Genomic DNA, 22215 nt, shown 5'->3' with positions numbered 1-22215 from the left:
TTGGCCTAGCTTGAGGGTGAGGCCGGTCCCCGCCACGATATTAAATTGTTGTGTTGTCAATTATATTGTCATGGTCACCTATACAACTTGCAGACTAACAAGCTCACTCACGCCCAATAGTTTTATTTTGTTGATAATGTATAAACGCTATAAAAATATATATTTTTTAAATTATATGGTAGCAGCCGGAGGTTGGGGCAATCCTTTTTATAAATGTTGTACGCCCGCTTAGAAAGGCTACAAGAACCATTTTCTAATTTCTTTCTTGTTCCAACTAAGCATTTGACTTCAAATGTCACATTTGGGTATGGTATAAAGTTAACCATTAATTATGGAATCATGCTAGATTCTGATTGGGAAGAATGCTTTTTACCAATAAAAACACTTTTTTTTTTTTGGAGTACTATTGACTTTATTCATACTGAAGCATATAGGCTCGAACACATTACCTTCCATATGGTAGAGAGTCACATTACCTTTACTATACCACAAGATCATTAGCCAAAAAAAAAAAAAAACACTTTGATTATTCAATCCTTTTTTAAATAATATTTAATGGGCCATTTAAATTCAACAACATATAGTTGCTGTTTTGTAACATAAATTCAAAAAGTTGCTCAAAGTAGCTTTTTTGATTAGCTTTCTGAGAAAGTCATTTTGCATATAATCAACTATCAACTAACAGCTAACAACTAATTTATCAAAGACTTTTCTACAATCAGCTAATATGCTATCAACTAGTCAAACCTACTAACTCAATCATTTATCAGTTATTTACCAAATCTTAACTATAATATAGTCATATGGTTTGGTGAGCAATTATTGTTACAATTATTATTTTGGTGAGCAATTATTGTTACAATTATTATCTTCATCCTTATTATTATTATAAAATAAAATAGCCCAAAAAAAGCCAATAACAAATAGAAAGTGGTGATGATGATTAATAGTCATTTATATTTATAAATAATTGTTTGGTCTTTAAAGGTCAATTGTATGTTGATACATCTAGAGTTTGAAATCTCAAAGATCTAAAAATTTTGATCGGACTCTGAAAATTGTAATTCAATTGCTATTGTAGTTTACTAAGTTCTTAAAAATTTGTAATATTAAATACTATATACTAAATTTTTAATATAGTTTAAGATTTGTAGTAATCACCCACCTTAAATATCAATTCTTATTTTAATTGTAAATATATTTATGACCATAATTTTATCATAACAATTCACACATAATTATTAGTGTTATTTTATATATGAATAAATCTTAAGGTATATTTTTATAACATATTTTTCGTGAATGGGACAAATACTAGTACCTTATATAGCTAAGGATGCCAACTGCCAAGGAATGAAAAATGCATAAAAATAAATTAAATATTATTCTTTTCTTGAGAAAAAATGTTATTTTTACGCTTAATCTTTTCCTTTCCGGTGCAGTAGTGCATTACATTACTCTTCAATTCCTTGAATTATTTGACATTTTCCTATAAATATGGAACCCCTTCTTGTTCCCATAGGCTCATAAGTCATAACCAAGAAGGAAAAAATAGAAAGAAAAGAAGGAAATAAATGGGTTCCATTAATGAAGTTGTTAAGCTTCATGCAGTTTTAGTCCCATACCCAGCCCAAGGCCACGTAAAACCCATGCTTAAACTCGCTAAAATTCTTCACCAAAAAGGGTTTCACATCACCTTTGTTAACACAGAGTTCAACCACAGACGCCTTCTAAGATCCACCGGCCACGATTCTCTCAGAGGTTTGCCGTCCTTCCGGTTCGAGGCCATTCCCGACGGTCTTCCTCCGTCTGACGCCGACGCTACCCAAGACGTTCCTGCGCTATGCGAGTCCACTACCACCACATGTCTGGGCCCCTTCAAGGACTTGCTATCCAAGCTCAACAACACCGCCACGTCCAACGTTCCGCCGGTGTCGTGTATCGTTTCCGACGGCGTCATGAGCTTCACTCTTGCCGCGGCGGAAGAATTTGGCATACCGGAAATCCTGTTCTGGACCACCAGTGCTTGTGGCTTCTTGGCTTATATGCATTACTCCCAGCTCATTCACAAAGGTTACTCACCACTTAAAGGTACCGGAAAACAATATCATGCACATATTATTTGTGATATTATTATTAAACTCTGAACTATTAAAAGTTACAATTAAACTCTTAAACATATTATTTTCTTGTATCTAAGCCTAAAATTACCTGAGCTGGTTGACAAAGGAAAAGTTTAAGGCTTTATTTGACCATTTTCACTCATTTTATTCATTTTTCAGATGCTAGTTACTTAACAAATGGGTATTTGGAGACGGTTCTGGATTGGATAAAGGGCATGCCTGGAATACGTTTAAGAGATCTCCCAAGTTTCATAAACACTACAAACCCAGATGATTATATGGTGAAATTCTTCCTCCAAGAAACCGAGAGAGCTAACAAGGCTTCAGCCGTTATTCTCAACACATTTGATGCTTTAGAGCCTCAAGTCCTCGGCGCCCTTCAATCCATGCTCCCTTCCGTCTACACCATCGGCCCCTTACAGCTCCTGGAGAAAACTCTGGTACAAGACGATGACGTCAAAGCATTCCGATCAAATCTCTGGAAAGAAGACCAAACCTGTCTCGATTGGCTTAACACCAAAGACCCAAACTCCGTCGTGTACGTAAACTTCGGAAGCATCACCGTGATGACCCCCGACCAGCTCGTGGAATTCGCCTGGGGATTAGCGAACAGCAAGAAGACGTTCTTGTGGATCATAAGGCCTGATGCTGTCTCCGGGGAAGAAGCCGTTGTTCCACCGGAATTTCTCGAAGAAACGAAAGAGAGAGGCATGCTGGCGAGTTGGTGCCCGCAAGAGAAAGTCCTGGGCCATCCGGCGGTGGGAGGGTTTTTGACTCACAGCGGATGGAATTCGACTCTGGAGAGCATTTGTGCGGGTGTGCCTATGATCTGTTGGCCGTTTTTCGCGGAGCAACAGACCAACTGCTGGTACTGTGGTACCCATTGGGGCATTGGAATGGAGATTAACAACAATGTGAAGAGAAACGAAGTGGAAAGTCTTGTTAAGGAGTTGATGGATGGTGAGAAGGGGAAAGAGATGAAGAGAAAGGCGATGGAGTGGAAGAAGTTAGCTCAAGATTCAGCTACAGCTGCATCAGGTTCATCTTATGTCAACTTAGAACAAATCTTCAATAAAGTACTTCTGTCTCCAAAATGTTAGTCAAACTAACACTATGCCTTTTATATAATAACTTTTTAATATATTGAAAAATTCATGTGGAGTTCACTTATAACTTTTGCAGCATTAATTACTCTTTCGAGTGTCATGTTCATGTGTACTGTATCATATAAGTTATAACAAAATTGGGGATTTGGCACGGTTTCCGGCCGGCCGGCCGGCAGACAACCAATTGCTTCCTGGCTACGACTTTAGCAAAGCCATTTAATCTATAGCTTTTACCGTCAACTTCTTTCCTATGCAGCAAGTTGCTATTTTATCCAAACCCTATATATATATATATATATATATATATATATATATATATATATATATATATATAACCAAACGGACCATAAAAGGATAGAATACAAATTCCTCGCAATTTCTTAAAATCAAAGCAAGAAATTTGTTTGCCTAAAGAAACATATGGAGGTAGAATACTAATTCCTTTCAACAAATCAATTGCAAGTGTTTAAATTTTACTGAATGAAAAAAAATGAATATCTAATAATCATAACCCACCCTATTTTTATTATATTTTTTGAAAACTAACCCACCCTATTTAATTAAGGATTCAAAGCATGTCATAAGAGTAGAAAATGTGCATATATAGGAAATGGGATGACATGTAGAATTATTCTAAAAAATAATAGATAGTTGAATATATAATTCCAGGTGAGTGGACCCCCCGAAATGATTATGGATGTTGATATTAGAATGGGATTAGTTGAACCACACAACTTAAAAAAATCTCCAATGAATGGGAGATGCTCTAATTGCTTCCTAACTCAACTTTAACAATGCCATTTAATTATTGTCTTTTACGTCCAATGCAGATAATAATGCTGACGCATTTAATTACAGTATTTATTTTTGTTAAATGCTTGTTTAATATTATTTTATTGTTAAATTATTATGATTAAAATTGTAAGGATTGATTTTACCATGGATAATGGTCCATCTTATAAGTTGGATCGGGACATAATTTACATTTTTAATATACTGAAAGTACATTATTTTTATATTGAATTACATTATTTGAATGCACATAATTTGTATACATATATTACATTATTTGGTATACTATCAAATAATGTATATTTACTACACAAATAATATACCTTCAGTATATTAAAAATGTACTTTATGTCAGTAAAATCTACAATATATTAAAAATGTGTCTTATGTCAATCATACTCCACGCTATAATTTACCTTTTACGTGACCTTGGGTTGGGTATGGGACTAAAACGGAATGAGGCTTATCAACTTACCTTTTACCATTTATTTCTTTTCTTTTTGTCTTTCCTTCTTTGGTTAACTAAGCTAAGTGGGAAAATGGCATTTCGAATCCTGCTTACGAGGTTATTGAATTCCTTACTTATAGGAAAATGGCAAATAATTAATGGTTAACTTTATGGTTTGATGGAAGATGCTAGAAGCCAATAAGTTAGCAAGTGGTTTATACTTCGTAGTCTGTGGACATTGACCTGAAACTATAATATAAAACAAATATGCGTTTGTAATTTCTATATTCATTGTTTGAGGTTGGTACTTGGTAGCAATAACCTTCGGATTCATTGCACCAAACACGCCAAAATGGACACCTATACCATCTATATATACATAAGCAAATTATAATGTATATATGTACACCATGATCCACGTTACAGTATAAATTAATAATAAATAGGAATAAGGTTCAAATTGGCCACTGAACGTAACCTGAAAATGCAATTAGGCCACTGAACGAACAAAAAGTGCAATTAGGCCACTGAACACTCCAAAAACATGCAATTAGGCCACTGAACTCTCCAAACGTATGCAATTTCACCGGATAGCAGGTTACCATCAATTTTAGCAGGTTACCTGCTTACGTGGCAGCTGAGTTGGCATTTTTAATAATTTTTAAATAATTTTTAATAATTAATTTTAATAATAAATTTTATAAAAAATTGAAAAAAAAATAAATAATAAATAAAATAAAGTCGTTTTTATTTTTTAAAAAATTTTTTAAATAAAAATTTATTATTAAAATTTATTAAAAATGATTTAAAATTTATTAAAAATGTCAACTCAGCTGCCACGTAAGCAGATAACCTGCTAAGATTGAGGGTAACCTGCTATCAGGTGAAATTGCACATTTTTGGAGTGTTCAATGGCCTAATTGCACTTTTTTTTCGTTCAGTGGCCTAATTGCATTTTCAGGTTACGTTCAGTGGCCAATTTGAACCTTATTCCTAATAAATATTAATTTTTCAAGAAAATTGTATTTTTACCCTAAATTATAGGGAAAATTGTAGGGTTCATCCATTCATTGTGCTCACTTATCGTCCTTAACCTATAACTGACGTTACAAATTTCACTCTTTTTCAAATAAAATATTAGAGACAAAATTTACAACGTCAGTTATAGCTTAGGGACGAGAAGTTAGCACGACTAATAAGTTGGGACAAATTTTACAATTAAAAAAAAAATAAACTAAATTAAAATATTTTACGATTTTGTAGTGATGTTAAATGTACAGCTTTCAAAAAAAAAAAAAAAAAAAAAAAAAAAAGAGTAAATGATCAAGCCTTCTTGAAGGCTTTTTTTCATTAACATGATGAAATCATTGATTTATATGAAAACTTGTAGCTGCTATCTGTAGGTGTATTATATCTGGGAAATGTCAATAATGAGTACGTTAAGCTAATTTAGGTCGACTACAATTAATTATTTCAAACCAAAAAAATCAATAAATCAATTTACGTTGTCCATTATTGATAAATGTTTATTTTTAGTATATTGAAGACTCATTTTTAATATATTATAATTTTATATTTAGATAGTATACTAAAATATATTTGTAGTACACTCCAAATGAACTTTTAAAATATATAATTAATCTTTACAAATGAATTTGCAATATACTAAAAATGAATATTCAATATACTAAAAATGAACTCATATGAAAATGATTCACCCAATCATTATACCATAGACCATAGTCAACCTTGTAAGATAGACAACTGACATAAGGTATATTTTGAATATATTAAATGTATATTTTTAATACACTAAAAGTTTATTATTTATATATCAAATAATAATTATTCAGTAAACAAATAATGTACATTAATATGAACTATGGTCCAACCAACATAGTTGACGTGGTGGTTCAGCACCTCGTCCCTTAAGCATGAAGTTGGAGGTTCAATCGCCATCTATGTGAAAAAAAGCAAATCATTTGACCCCCTATCGCGCCTTGAGTCTTGACCGTAGGGCAACCAAAAAAATATGAACTATGGTCCATGGTAATTTACCGTGGTTCACCTTGCAATATATATCATAGTGCATGGAATACTAATTTCATTATAGATGGCATTGGATTTCAAAGGAAATTAACCCATTTAATTACTAAATGGGGTTCAAGTTGCTAGGTCAACTTTCTTTGGGGAAAAAAAAAAAGAAGCATTCCTTGGGCTTATGAACAATTGGGTCAGGTATTATTAATCTTCCATCAATAATATTTTTTTTTGGAAAACTTAGATGATCTCAACTTCGTCGGGTTAATCCTTGTATACCCAGCCACTGTAAAGATAAACCGCGAGTTGCACGGTAAGTCAAAAGAAGGTTTTTTTTTTTTTTTTTTTTTGAGAAAATATGTCAAAAGAAGTTAAGCCATTAGCTAGGGCACGTATCAGCCTCAGAACATGAGAAATATATATAAATATAGAAGAATGGGGTAATTCAATCATGTTGATCAGATAATAGATTTGACAATTATTAATTTGCATGTTCAGCATGGAACTGTTTATCGACATTATTGATTTGAATTGGTCAATTATGAGCAATTTAGATTCATTTATTGCATTGTGATTATTTAACGGTTAAGTCAAATACGGGTTTCATTCAGAGCGCAAGTTCAAATAGCGGATTCAAACTTTCTTGTAAATTAAAGAATGAAGAACCATATAGAAAGGAGTTGCCAACTTAAAGCTAATGGGCAAAAAGAAGAGAAACTAACATCACAAAATTAGACTCCACTACCAATTATTTGGTACATGTTCAACATTTAATTCCTCAAAATAGTTTGCTTTCAACAAATATAAAGGCCTACGTAACTTTGCCAGCACAAATGTAGCCTATAATAAATAGTTGCTCAAGATCTATACCGCAAGATATTTGTATTGATATTTGATAGTGCCAAACTGCCAACCAATATTCATATGTTTTATTGGTCATGTTTTTAGTACTCTCACTTACGTAACCTCTGCTTACCATATATAGCTATGTTTGACAAACCTAACTGAAAAGATAGCTGAAAACTGAAAAGCTATAAGCTAAAAATTAAAAACTGAAGAACTGTTAACTAGCTGATTATGCTTAAAAGTGTTTGGTAAAATTTTTTTTTTTTTATAAGTTGATAAATGTAAAAAGACAAAAAAAAAATATTTTCATAAAATTTAAATAATGTGATTATTATATTAGTTTTATATTATTATATATATGAGATATATTTAATTTATAACAAATTTTTTATTTTTATACTCTGTAATATATATGAGATATATATTAAATTTAAAAAAATTAAAAAGTTTTGTTTTTATACTATATATGAGATATATATTAATTTTTTTTCTTTCTTTTTATGTAAATCTTTAATAAAGAATGGTAAATGATGTCATTTTATTTAAAATAATAAGGATAAAGATGGAAAAAAAGTTAGGAAGCTGCCAAATACTTTGTGCACAGATGGCACCCGCGTTGGACTCCTATATGGGAGATTGTGAGTTTGAGCCTCAGTGACTGTTCTGATTTCTTGTTAAAAACAAGACAAAATCCATTCCTCCACCACTTCGAAACAAAAAACAAGACAAAATCCATTCCTCCACCACTTCGAAACAAAAAACAAGAAGAATTTCTTGTTAAAAACAAGACAAAATCCATTCCTCCACCACTTCGAAACAAAAAACAAGAAGAACAAGACAAAATCCATTCTGATTTCTTGTTAAAAACAAGACAAAATCCATTCCTCCACCACTTCGAAACAAAAAACAAGAAGAAAATGCAGCAGTGGATGAAGAACACACTCACGCACATTAAGCACACAACTCACGCATCTTAGGCATCTTAGGCACAAGACTCACACACCTTAACAGGGCGTTTGGTTGGAGGGGGGAAATTATGTGGGAAATGAATTGTAATTCCATGGGAGTTGAATTACTGGAAATAAAGTGGGAATTTAAATTCCAGTGTTTGGTTGACAGGAATAGAATTACTAGGAATTTCAATTTCAATGTTTGGTATACATGGGAATTGAAAGGGAATAAGTAGTATAAAGTCAAAAATGTCCATTATTGTTGTTAGACATTAATTTTAAGTTAAAAAAGGAAGGAGTAATTTTGACTCATCACTATCTTTTTTTTCCTAGGAATTAAAATCCCAGGAGGGGACATGGAATTTTAATTCCATGAAAATGGGGGAATTGCAATTACCTCCAACCAAACTACGGAATTTAATGGCCTTTGGAATTATGTGGGAAGGGAATTTAAAATCTCTCCAACCAAACGTCCTGTAAGTACAAAACTCATGCACATTGAATACAAACCTCACGCACATTAATCAACCGCACAACCGCACGGGAACCTTACACTATATATATATATATATATATATATATATATATATATATATATATATATATATTCTTTATTTTATTCTATATATTCTTCCGAAAGGCTGAACCACAACCCTAAGGGCCCCCTACACCCCGACCCGACAGAACATTTGGGAGGATGTAAATCATGGTGACTCAACTAAACATGATTTTATTCTATATATTAATAATACCGTTAGATACCTCAAAAGGAATAATTGAGTGGATGGAATAAAACTCTCTCGTACCTAAAAGTTATGAATTTAATTTTTTCCAACTTTCGGTTCATTCTATTATATAAGATTTTTTTTTAATATAATTTATCTCTTCAAATTATATATCTATTATGTGTAGTGAAGTTAGAATGCTTTAGACATCCACCCTATCATGACATCACAAATTATATTATTTATTCCCAAATATTTCCATGTTAGAATTTATGCACTTTCACATGCAAGGCTGACGTGCCATATATTTGTATGTGTAATTCCTTAACATTGCGACCTTATTTAGTTATTTAATCTTTTGAACTTGTACGAGCGAGGTTTGCATGCAAATCCGTTATTTGTACTTTTGCAAGGGTTATGCTAATTAAATTTTATATTTTTCAAATTTTATTTCACTTTGGACCTTTAGTTATAGTGACATTTTCATGCATGTATGGGGATATGTAAATTAACGCATAGCTACAATTGTATAGGGCATCATGTATGCATACATTTTATTGAATTGTTTGTGGGATAAATTTATGTGATTTAAATATAATTTACAGCCAGGAGGATCTAGTACGTAAATCGTACTAAGAAAATTCAATGTGATGAACTTGGTTGTGAAGAATTGGCAAGAATAATTCATAACTATTAAAGTACAAAAATCATGTTTTACTCACTTGGTCACATTTATTTTGTTCTTTTATATTATAGTATTAAAACTTTTGTTGGACTTACTACCAATGGCTAGTTATATTCACATGTTTAACTCTAGAATAACTTAGGGTGTGTTTGGTTCATGGGATTACACACTAAGAATGTAATTCAAAATTATACGTATTCGTTCGGTTTATAATTTTTTAAAATATAACTAAAAAACTCATTCTCTAATTAAAAACGGATATTATTCAATCTTATTGATAATCAAATTTTTATGTTTGGATTAATACTTTAGATATTTGTTTTGATTATTTTTTCATTTGTGACTTTACGTGCTTTAATTTGTGACTTAATTTCCCGGTTCTATAAATGTGGGATGCCTTCCCTTCCCAGTTAGTGAATAAAAGAACTAAAGTGATCGGAGAGCGGGGGAGGGACCGGAGAATCCATTGAAACTTAAAAATGGGATCGATAAGCGGCGAAGGATTGAAGCCACATGCTGTTTGCATCCCTTTCCCAGCTCAAGGTCACATAAACCCAATGCTAAAGCTAGCCAAAATCCTCAATCATAAGGGCTTTCACATTACCTTTGTTAACTCTGAGTTCAACCATAGACGCCTTCTCAGATCCCGAGGCCCGGAATCCGTCAAGGGCCTTCCTTCTTTCCGGTTTGAGACCATACCGGACGGCCTTCCTCCGTCCGACGTGGATGCAACCCAAGATATTGCGACTCTTTGTGAGTCCATTACGCAGAATTGTCTTGGCCCTTTCAAGGATCTCATAGCTAGGCTCAACCAATCCGGGCCGCCGGTTTCTTGCATCGTATCTGACGGCGGCATGTTCTTCACACTTGATGCAGCTGAAGAATTTGGCATCCCGGAAATCTTGTTTTGGACCTGCGGCGCCGGTGGATTCTTGGGTTTTGTGCTTTACCGCCTAGTCATTGACAAAGGATTCTCGCCACTTAAAGGTATACAAAATTCCATATATAGCATTAGGTTTTTTTTTTTTTTTTTTCTAGATGACTAGGTAAACCTGCAGTTATTACTAATTCTAGTTAAATAAGAGTTGTACATACCTTACCTGACCTGTTAAAATCAAGAAAACTAATAGAATGAACATTTTGGTTACTAAGTCAACAGTCTAGCCAACTTGGTGGACTCACCCAACCATTTATTATTTCAATTCCAATCCATGCATACCAACCCTGATCTAGTCTGATATGTTTTTAATTCTTTTTCCAGATTCAAGTTACTTTGAAAATGGGTATTTGGATACGGTTTTGGATTGGGTAAAGGGCATGCCCGGTGTAAGGTTGAGAGATCTTCCGAGTTTTATAAGAACTACGAACCCAGATGATCCTATAGTTAAATACATCGTCCTAATAACAGAGAGAGCCAAGAGTGCTTCCGCAATTATGGTGAACACGTTTGATGCATTAGAACAAGAAGCTCTAAACGGCCTTCAATCCATGCTCCCTCCCGTCTACGCCGCCGGGCCCTTCCAGTTCTTCGAGCAACAGGTGGAGGACAGCGGCGTGAGAGCACTGGGATTAAGCCTCTGGAAAGAAGACACCAGTTGCGTGGAGTGGCTCAACACCAACGACCCAATCTCCGTCGTCTACGTCAACTTCGGAAGCATCACCGTGATGACAGCGGATCAGCTGGTGGAATTCGCCTGGGGATTAGCCAACACCAAGAAGCCATTCTTGTGGATCATTAGACCCGATCTTGTTTCCGGGGAAGAAGCTGTTCTTCCACGCGAATTCGTGGAAGAAACCAGGGAGCGGGGGATGCTAGCGAGCTGGTGCCCGCAAGAGCAAGTCATAAGCCACCCCGCGGTCGGGGGGTTCCTGACTCACTCTGGATGGAACTCGACTCTGGAGAGCATTTGCAGCGGGGTGCCTATGATATGCTGGCCGTTCTTTGCAGACCAGCAAACTAATTGCTGGTATTGTTGCACGCAATGGGGAATTGGAATGGAGATTGACACTGATGTGAAGAGATGCGAAGTTGAAAGGCTTGTGAGAGAGTTGATGGGTGGGGAAAAGGGGCATGAAATGAGGAGAAAAGCTATGGAATTGAAGAAATTGGCAGAAGATGCTGCCACTGCTCCAACGGGTTCATCTTACAACAACATGGAGGAAGTGATCAATAAATTTCTATCTCCAAATTAAAATACTAGCTAGCTCCTCTGATCTATTTCCTGCCTCGATCGTCATACGCTCTATCGTGTTCTAAGTTCCATTGTGTTTTATTTGTTATCTAACAATATATTTATAGCATAAGGCCAGGTCTATTCATATGTAATTCATGAAAATTTTTAAAGTGTGATTGTTATTGTATTAATTTACAACACGTAGATACTACAGTTCAGGATGAATGTGTAGTAGTGGATTGGTTGTGATTAAATTTGGTGTTGATGGAAGTTATACGAAAGGCTTTGTGGTGCATGGCATGCAAGATAGGGTTGATGTTTTGCCTTGAGTAGGAAGAGGAATGCACAATTTGTTGCATATTATATTTGCATTGGAGGCTTCCCGTGCGGTTGTGCGGGTGGACGCACCTTAAGCATTAATCTGGTGCACTTAAAGTACACAACACACGCACATTAAGCACACAAACAAAACACCTTCATAACACAACCTCATGCATGTTAAGCACAAGCCTCACGCATGTTAAGCACAAAAACACACACCTTAAGTTTTAAAAATAACTCACATTAAGTACACACTCACGCACATTAAGTACAAAACTGACGCACCTTAAGCACACGACTCATGCACATTAAGCACAAAACTCACGCATATCAAACATAAAACTCATGCACTTTAAAAAGTTTCAATAACTCATATTAAGTAGACACTTACGCACATCAAGCACAAAACTCACGCACATTAAGCACAAATCGCACGCACATTAAACATAAGACTCACATACATTAAGTACAAAACTCGCGCACATTAATCACACACACAATCACACGGGAAACACTTATTAGATGCACCTGAACCCCTGAACCATATTAACAATCAGGGCGAATGGGGTTTGGTCTGGATGGTTAATTTTAATTAAGACAACATTTTTCACAGAGACGTACACTATGATCTTGGCAAGCCAAGCTTCTCTGAACATCACCTTTTTGGTTGAAAACAAACAAGGAATATTTTTTTTTTTTCGATATAAGGGGAAAAAACAAACAAACAGACATGTTATATGCACATGTGGCTTATCATACATTATTGCCAACTTCTCCAAAGCAATTTTGTAATGACTTCAATGATATGAAAATGTCGAAAGAGACCATACTAGAAATTTCTGAGAAATTATTTTGATGTTGGAGGTATGAGCTCGTTGTTGACGATTTCCTCAAAATTAAGGAAAGATTGCCCCGCAGGAGATGCCACCACTGCTTCCGCTAATTTCTTCAGCTTCATCACCTTCTCCTTCAGCTCCTTCCCCTTTTCTCCGCCCATCATCTCTCTCACCAGATCCCCAATCACATTCCTATCCCCGTTGGAATCAATTTCCATTCCAATCCCCAACTCCGTGCAAGAATACCAGCAATTAGTTGGCTGCTCTGAGAAGAAAGGCCAACATAACATAGGCACACCCGCAGAAATACTCTCCAGGGTCGAATTCCACCCACAATGCGTTAAAAAACACCCAATCGATGGGTGGTTCAGCACTTGTTCTTGTGGGCACCAACTTGCCAATAACCCCCTTTCTCCCGTCTCGGTTACAAACTCCGGTGGCAAAATGGTCGATTCTCCGTTCACTAAATCGGGTCTGATTATCCACAGGAACGTGAATTTGCTATTTGCAAGCCCCCAGGCAAATTCAAGTAGCTGCTCAGGAGTCATAACTGTGACACTTCCATAGTTCACATACACAACTGAACCGGCTTCTTTCGTGCCCAACCATTCCAGGCAATAAGGATCTTCCTTCCACAGATTGTATCCAATGGATTTCAATTCATCCCCTAGAGGAAATTGATTGCGGAGAAGGTGAAGAGGCCCAATTGTGTAAATTCCTGGAAACTTAGACCGAAGTGCGTTTATAACGTTAGGCTCTAGATCGTCAAATGTGTTCAAAATAATTGCCGATGCCTTGGGAATTGCCTCAACTTCTTGAATTGCAAATTGGGATATGACATAATTTGGGTCCTCATCCTGGCCCGAGTTCCATATGAAACTTGGTAAATATTTTGTCGGAATACCTTTCAAACCCGGAATCCAATCTATAATACTATCCAAGTACCCGTTTGTCATCCAATTTGGCCCTGCAAAGAAGATAAAGTAGGTAAATTTTCTAAATTCTAAAAAATTATTTCCATCATACAATATAATAAAAATATCTAACTAAAAACTTATAATAACGTAAAGACGTAAAGTCACCAAAATAAAGTTGGCGTGAACCAATTAAATAAAACTAAACATATATACTTTATACCGTTAACTGGGGTCAAAAATTTTTCAGCAAGTTGACGGTAGTGGACGTAGCCCTCCAAACCACAAGCGCTGCAAGTCCAAAAGAACACATTGGGAATGCACAGTTGGTCCGCCACCTTGTGGGTGAAGCTCATGGTGCCGTCGGAAACTATGCAAGTCACCGGAGGGGATTCGGAGGAGGAGGGGTCATTCAACCTTTTAACCAGCTCCCTAAAGGGGTCCAAACAGTAGTTGGTGGAGGACACAGTAAGGGAGGCGACGTCTTGGGTGGCGTCGGGATTGGACGGCGGTAAGCCATCAGGGATGGCCTCGAATCTGAAGGATGGAAGACCTTCCATGGCTTTGGAGCCTCTGGACCTGAGAAGGCGGTTGTGATTAAAGTCGTTGTTGACGAAGGTTATGTGAAAGCCTTTGTGGTGAAGCAGCTTGGCAAGTTCCAGCATAGGCTTGATATGGCCCTGTGCCGGAAAAGGGATGCACACTGCATGAGGGCGTGCCATTATTGGACGATATAATGCAGTTTTTGTTGCAGGACACAAATTAAAGGCCTGACGGATCAAGCTTTTAATATATACACAAAGAAAGGTTAGCCTTATAGATCAAGTCCCATTAGATAAAAAATTAAAACTACAAAATTCACATCATCTTGAAAGAGTTTCTCTTTCTGGAATGAAGACAGGCTTAACCGTTAGTTGACATTTTTGATATAAGTACAAAACTATATTGGACTTTAAAATTTTCAAGATTTGAAATGGTTGGTTGATTCATGTGCTTCCAAGAAGAGCATGCTTTTTGGAACGTGTAGTCTATATACTATAGTGATGACCCTTGGGTTCACGACGAATCATGGACCGATCAGCACCGAAATATCCTCATCGTAGCCAACTCAGAATTGGGTGTCACTTGTTAGTTCTCAATCATGCCTAAGAAATATTTATTATGGAAAACTAAGGGTACGTTTGGAAACTCGGAAAATGACTTTTAAAAAATATTTTCAAGTATAATCCGGATAGAGCTATAACTAACTACGCTACTGATAGAAATCGAACCCAGGTGATTGGATTAAGAGTACGAGATCAAGACCACTAAACCATAGTGCTTATCGTGACTAAGTTGCCCCTTGCCAGGAGTCCAGGACCCCTATTCATAGCTTGCCCCTCCCCTTCCCGACTTCCACGTGTCCCACGTTACTCAAACACCACTCCCCCTTTTCCCGTACACCACCCCGCACGTTCACCACACCTCCAAAACTCCCGCTCTCCTACACGCACCCCCGCACACACGTGCACCCTCGACCCCGTGCCGACGATATAAAAACAAAAAAAAGGAAAAAACAAGTAAATTACTTAATTACCCCAACTAATCAGTGTAGATTAATGTGGATTCATATGTCTGTTACGGGAGGGGCTATATGTGCATCGTTTTAATAATTGAGAGGTAACATTTACACCACTCATAATTCAGGGGTGACATTGATAATTGGCCCGGGCATTTTTTACAATTTTTCCTAACAACTATATATTATATTATAGTTCACCAGGCCATTTCCATGCATGAAATGTGTTACCATCTAATGTGCATGAAATAAAAACATTATAAAACGACTGAAAAGCAAACCCACTGAACCCTGCAAATCTTCCCGTCGATATGTCTGCACTCCAATTTCATGGCCAAGCACTTCCAGCATTCAAAGCGTATCTGGCGGCCGGTGATGTGTGTGCGGTGGCCGGGAATTCTAGAGCGACGGCTCCGGCCTCCTGAGAATCGGATGGTTTGTGTTGCAGTTCTTGCAGTACAGTGGCACGGAACTCCGACCATGGCTCGTGGGTACTTGCACCCCTTTTCCCCACACATATATGCATGCATCAAAGCAGCATATATAATGATTGAAACATATACTTTAATTTTTGGCCAACGTATTCGAAGAAAATATGAAAAAAACGTAGCAAACTAGGATGATTAACTCCCTGCAGGGATATAAGTAACACATAACAGAGAAGAGACATAATAGAAATTTCTGAAAAATTATTTTGATGTTGGAGGTATGAGCACGTTGTTGACGATTTCCTCAAAATTAAGGTAAGATTGCCCCGCAGGAGATGCCACCACTGCTTCCGCTAATGTCTTCAGCTTCATCGCCTTCTCCTTCAGCTCCTTCCCCTTTTCTCCGCCCATCATCTCTCTCACCAGATCCCCAATCACATTCCTATCCCCATTCGAATCAATTTCCATTCCAACCCCCAACTCCGTGCAAGAATACCAGCAATTTGTCTGCTGCTCTGCGAAGAAAGGCCAACATAACATAGGCACACCCGCAGAAACACTCTCCAGGGTCGAATTCCACCCACAATGCGTCAAAAAACACCCAATCGATGGGTGGTTCAGCACTTGTTCTTGTGGGCACCAACTCGCCAATAACCCTCTTTCCGCCGTCTCGGTTACAAACTCCGGTGGCAAAATGGCCGATTTTCCGTTCACTAAATCGGGTCTGATTATCCACAGGAACGTGAATTTGCTATTTGCAAGCCCCCAGGCAAATTCAAGTAGTTGCTCAGGGGTCATAACTGTGACACTTCCATAGTTCACATACACAACTGAACCGGCTTCTTTCGTGTCCAACCATTCCAGACAATAAGGATCTTCCTTCCATAGATTGTATCCAATGGATTTCAAATCATCCCCCAAAGGAAATTGATTGCGGAGAAGGTGGAGAGGCCCAATTGTGTAAATTCCTGGAAACTTAGACCTAAGTGCGCTCATAGCGTCAGGCTCTAGCTCGTCAAATGTGTTCAAAATAATAGCCGATGCCTTGGGAATTGCCTCAACTTCTCGAATTGCAAATTGGGATATGACATAATTTGGGTCCTCATCCTCACCCGAGTTCCATATAAAACTTGGTAAGTATTTTGCCGGGATACGTTTCAAACCCGGAATCCAATCTATAACGCTATTCAAGTACCCATTTGTTAGGCAATTTGGTCCTGCAAAGAAGATAAACTGTGTAATTTCTTGAAATTCTAAAAAATTATTTCTATCATAGAATATAATAAAAATATCTATCTAAAACTTATAATAGTGAATCCATATCAGTACCCATGGCAAACTATACCATTGACCAAGATTTATGTTGTATTGTAGATCCGTATCTAAAAATAACCTTCAAATTATATACTTACAGTTGACACATGCATTCTGAACTAGCAGTTAACTATTTCTGTACATGTAGACAAATTGAAAGCACATCATAGGGTAATTACAGATAATAATTACAGACACATAAAATATTAAATGCAAGTACATAAAATGTTAACTACATACACATAACATGTTAACCAACATCTTACGTGTCTACAATTAACATATTATGTACCTGCAGTTAACAATTTATGTGTTTGTAATTCTAAAAAAATAATAATAATAATAATAATAATAATAAGTATCATGTTATGTGGCTTCAATTTGTTTACACATAATTTCTAGATCTATATATCATGGTTTACATTTTACAATACAATATGAACCTTGGCCATGGTATAACAATTGAGTATCCATGACTTATGTTTTTATTTTTATGTATACTACAAATATTTTATTATCACTTTTATCGAACAAAAGTATCTCTACACTATAATATTCAACAACATTAAGCAAATAGCATATAGTTATGCATAATTGAATAGCGTAAAGTCACCAAAATAAAGTTGGCGAGAACCACTATAATAAAATTAAACATATATGCTTTATACCGTTAATAGGGGTCAAATTTTTTTCAGCAAGTTGACGGTAGTGGGCGTAGCCATCCAAACCACAAGCGCTGCAAGTCCAAAAGAACACATTGGGAATGCACAGTTCGTCGGCCACCTTGTGAGTGAAGCTCATGATGCCGTCGGAAACTATGCAAGTCACCGGAGGGGATTCGGAGGAGGAGGGGTCATTCAACCTTTTAACCAGCTCCCTAAAGGGGTCCAAACAGTAATTGGTGGAGGACACAGTGAGGGCGGCGACGTCTTGGGTGGCGTCGGGATTGGACGGCGGTATGCCGTCGGGGATGGCCTCGAATCTGAAGGACGGAAGACCTTCCATGGCTTTGGAGCCTCTGGACCTGAGAAGGCGGTTGTGATTAAACTCATTGTTGACGAAAGTTATGTGAAAGCCTTTGTGGTGAAGCAGTTTGGCTAGTTCCAGCATAGGCTTGATATGGCCCTGTGCCGGAAAAGGAATGCATACTGCATGAGGGCGTGCCATTATTGGACGATATGATATTATGATATGATGCAATTTTTGTTGCAACACACAAATTAAAGGCTTGACGGACCAAGCTTTTTATAGACAGAGAAAAGATTAGCCTTATAGATCAATTATTGGATCAGATTTTTTTTTTTTTTCATTGGGTGATGATGTTGATTTTAGCCGTTAGATTACATCTTTAATATAAGTAAAAGAAATTATATTCAACTTTGAAAGTTTCAAGATTTGAAATGGTTGGTTGATTCATGTGCGTCCAAGAAGAGCATGGTATTGGTCTTTTGGAAACGTCTACATATAAGATACTATATTGGTTGCCCTTGAATTGGGTGCACGACGAATCATGGACTGATCAGCACTGAATTAAATATCATATCCTCACTGTAGCCACTCAAAATTGGTTGTCACTTGGCAGTTTCTTTCATCTCAATGCATGCCTAAAAAATATTTATTATGAAAAATTAAATTGACAACCACAAAATTGATGGAGGAACCCGGAAAATACTATATACATTTTTATTTTTTACTCTCAACTTGTATTTCCTTTCACAAATTCTTGATGTAGACATATTCCCTAGGATCCACATGATGAAAATAGCCAATCTTTATTTGTCATGTCAGTGAGTACAAGTGGGGGAGTATAATTTGAAAGTACATGTAGTAGAACTCGAGTAACCCTAGCTGAGTTAATTGAAGTGTTAAAATCACAAAATTTTATGATTTCAATTCGACTGAGAGAATAGCTTAGTAATAATCATTTTACTCTAAATAGTATTACAATTTCATATATAAATATTACAATATTTATTATAATTTATAAGTAACATTTTATTTATTTTAAATTGCTCGTATTAAATCTTTTGTAATAAGTATCTTTGTAATAAGTATTATGATGATTCTATCATAATTAACAAATAACTATCATATACGGAGTATTTGACATATCTCACGTGTTAAAATATATGAGGAATTGAAGTTTCACACAAGTATGATTTTAGCTAAAATATAAAATTGCATTAATAATTAGAAGATACAACAACAAAAGTTAGAGTTCCGAGAAATACGGATGGCGACAAGAATAGGATGAGGGGATTTGGTTTTTTTGATTTGTGAGTGCTCTTAGTCACATGCACGTGCTAGGGGATTTGTTTTTTTTTGATTTGTGAGTGCTCTTAGTCACATGCACGTGCTAGGGGATTTGTTTTTTTGATTTGTGAGTGCTCTTAGTCACGTACTAAGGACAGAGTGATCTTAGTCACATGCACGTGCTAAGGAAAATAATAAAAAGAAAAACAGAAAAGGGTCAAATAGACTTCGAATTTTACCTTAAAAATTAATTAGCTTCTTAAATTTTTTAAAGGTGCAATTACACCTATCAACCATTCATTTAGGTGCAATGAAGCCCAAAAATAAGTTAATGACCTGCTATCACATGTCATTAGGATTCAGGCCACCTTCCGACGAATTTTCCGGCAAAAAAAAAAAATTGATTGGCGAAATTTTCGACAAAAAAGTGACTGGCAACCGACGAAATTTCCGATCACTTTTTTTTTTTTTTCCGGAAATTTCGCCGGTCACTTTTTTTTTGTTGGAAAATTCCCCGGAAGGTGGCTTGAACCCTAATGACATGTGATAGCAGGTCATTAACTTGTTTTTGGACTTCATTGCACCTAAATGAATTGTTGCTGGATGTAATTGCACATTTAAAAAGTTTAGGGGCCTAAATGACTTTTAAGCCAAAGTTCGAGGGCCTACGAGGGCCTATTTGACCCTTTTTCCAAAGAAAAATATTACTTCAGCTCTCAATTTTTATTTTTTCTCACACAATTTTAAAGAGTAGAAATAGAGATTATATGTAGTAAAACACTAATAAAAATGGTTGGCCATCACCACCACCACCATCATCATCATCATCATTAGAGTCATATTTGTGTGAGACTATTTCACAAATTCTTGCATGTGAGATGGATCAGATTGGGTTAATATGAAAATATAATACTTATTGAAAACAATACTTATTGAAAACAATAATACTAATCAAAACTAAAATGTTTGTTACTTATAAAATCTACGTAGTAACATTTTTTATAAAATGTAATACTTTTACATCTTAATGTAAAAGTATTACGGAATACTTTTTTTCCCATCCCAAGTAAAACTTTCTCTTATAAATAGTGCTGCCAAGTATTTGTTACTAATAAGAGAAAATGTAATATTGTACTTTTAAATTAAAATGTAAAAGTATTACATCTTTTCTTCAAAAGTATGGAGTATTACACTTTGCTATATATATATATATATATATATATATATATATATATATATATATATATATATATAGTTGTTAGGCTTAGTGATAATGAGTCCATCATGTTATATGAGTTCGTGTGGACAAATATAGGCCCTTGAATAACCATTTTATTCTTGATTAGTATTACATTTTTTAACATAAATATTATATTTTAATCTTGACCCGATCTGTCGGTCTCACATAAATTTTTTCCTTATTATTATTAATATTATTAATAAAACAATCAAATATGTCATAAGAACGGCAATTGTATAAGGTCGGCTAGTATAGTGTCTTACTGATAAATAATGTATTGTTTTAGATAAGGCCGGCTAGTAGTGTTTTAGTGGGAGAAAGCCACACTATTTGATTGAGACGTACAACAAAAATTAACCGGTGTAGTCATAAATTACTTGATGAGGCATATTGGATTGATTATTCATTTGCTAGACTTGTACGTCTAAAACTTCTGTGAGTTTATTAATTTTTATTATCTTGACTCATCAATGTACTCGATAGACATGAATACAAAAACATGATAATATATAGAACATTGGAGATTTGGAGTTTAGCTAGAAAATTCAAAATGAAAACAAATTATTCACTTTTTGGGGTAAAACAAACTAAAAATCCATTATATTATACGTATGTATAGGCCTTTAATTTTCAGAATATATTTGAGTAGAAATATAATGAATTGGGCGTGAACGATTGATGAGTTGAATGAGATTGAAAGGTAAGTACGTATTTGCGTAGCCATATCATATGAGGGGAGAATTGGGTTTGTGTAAGAAAATAACTGGGTAATTATATATATTAACAAAACAACTGATCGGAATGATGATAAATTTGAGTCGTGTGAAAGTCACACTTCCCTTAAAAAAAATTTGAAACTAACCTTCCAGAGGTATTATGAGTGTTGTAACCTAAATTTTCTAAGATAAAACGAATTTCAATTTAATTTTTGAGCACTCAACAATTAAATCCTGCGAACAAGAACAAGGAAAGAACACAAGTTTCTTTAGAAATATTTCTCCTCCTTTTGAATAATTCACTACCTTAATTATTCAACCACCAGTACGTTAATAATTAATCCAAATATTGAATATTAATGAAATAAAATAATATACTCGGAGTAAGACAGGAAAAAAAAAAAAAAAATTGCTCTGGAAGATTTGCCTTAATTTTTTTCCGGATGTTTTCTCTTCGTGATCTTCCTCACTAGCATAACCCATATATATAGATATGATTGGTTCTTTCAAGGAATAAAACAAAGAACATGTTCAACTTTCCTTCGAAATCCAAAAAGACAAAAGAAAAATAATAATAATAATAATAATAATAATACATTATTAAAGTGATTTAATTATTTGGTCTTGAGTTTGATTGTTTGGCACGTTGTCAAGCATAAGTATAGTAATTATTATTCAAGACAATATTAATTTAATTAATGACATGCTAGTTGATCAATGAATCATAGGTTGTCCTCATCCTAGAA

The 22215-nt window shown here is 35.4% G+C and overlaps 4 protein-coding genes across 4 annotated transcripts; 2 read left to right on the top strand and 2 right to left on the bottom strand.

The window, feature by feature from the left end:
- Window positions 1-1526: 1526 nt before the first annotated feature.
- Window positions 1527-3440, top strand: LOC109170111 (7-deoxyloganetin glucosyltransferase-like). Its single transcript, XM_019319071.1, has 3 exons — window positions 1527-2091; window positions 2283-3256; window positions 3290-3440. Exons 1-2 carry the CDS (start codon window positions 1575-1577, stop codon window positions 3221-3223), a joined length of 1458 nt encoding a protein of 485 aa, XP_019174616.1. The 5' UTR covers window positions 1527-1574; the 3' UTR covers window positions 3224-3256; window positions 3290-3440.
- Window positions 3441-10133: 6693 nt separating this feature from the next.
- Window positions 10134-12114, top strand: LOC109170113 (7-deoxyloganetin glucosyltransferase-like). Its single transcript, XM_019319074.1, has 2 exons — window positions 10134-10702; window positions 10977-12114. The coding sequence occupies exons 1-2, from the start codon at window positions 10195-10197 to the stop codon at window positions 11906-11908; spliced, it is 1440 nt and encodes a 479-aa protein (XP_019174619.1). The 5' UTR covers window positions 10134-10194; the 3' UTR covers window positions 11909-12114.
- Window positions 12115-13016: 902 nt separating this feature from the next.
- LOC109169809 (7-deoxyloganetin glucosyltransferase-like) lies at window positions 13017-14778 on the bottom strand (the record flags this gene model as incomplete). Its single annotated transcript, XM_019318700.1, has 2 exons — window positions 13017-14013; window positions 14184-14778. Coding segments are annotated over 2 exons (1551 nt in total), but the record flags the coding sequence as incomplete, so codon positions are not given.
- Window positions 14779-16065: 1287 nt separating this feature from the next.
- LOC109169808 (7-deoxyloganetin glucosyltransferase-like) lies at window positions 16066-18505 on the bottom strand (the record flags this gene model as incomplete). Its single annotated transcript, XM_019318699.1, has 2 exons — window positions 16066-17163; window positions 17929-18505. Coding segments are annotated over 2 exons (1533 nt in total), but the record flags the coding sequence as incomplete, so codon positions are not given.
- Window positions 18506-22215: the final 3710 nt, after the last annotated feature.

The sequence above is a fragment of the Ipomoea nil genome, unplaced genomic scaffold (assembly GCF_001879475.1).
Source record: "Ipomoea nil cultivar Tokyo-kokei standard unplaced genomic scaffold, Asagao_1.1 scaffold3321, whole genome shotgun sequence".
NCBI classification, from domain to species: domain Eukaryota; kingdom Viridiplantae; phylum Streptophyta; class Magnoliopsida; order Solanales; family Convolvulaceae; genus Ipomoea; species Ipomoea nil.
The sequence above is the reverse complement of the archived record's forward strand: the minus strand, read 5'-3'. Positions and strand labels throughout refer to the sequence as shown.

Coding starts and splice junctions, on each gene's coding strand:
- LOC109170111 (XM_019319071.1), top strand. CDS start 1,575: ATGGGTTCCATTAATGAAGTTGTTAAGCTTCATGCAGTTTTAGTCCCA. Junction 2,092..2,282: donor AGGTTACTCACCACTTAAAG/GTACCGGAAAAC, acceptor TTCATTTTTCAG/ATGCTAGTTACTTAACAAAT.
- LOC109170113 (XM_019319074.1), top strand. CDS start 10,195: ATGGGATCGATAAGCGGCGAAGGATTGAAGCCACATGCTGTTTGCATC. Junction 10,703..10,976: donor AGGATTCTCGCCACTTAAAG/GTATACAAAATT, acceptor TTCTTTTTCCAG/ATTCAAGTTACTTTGAAAAT.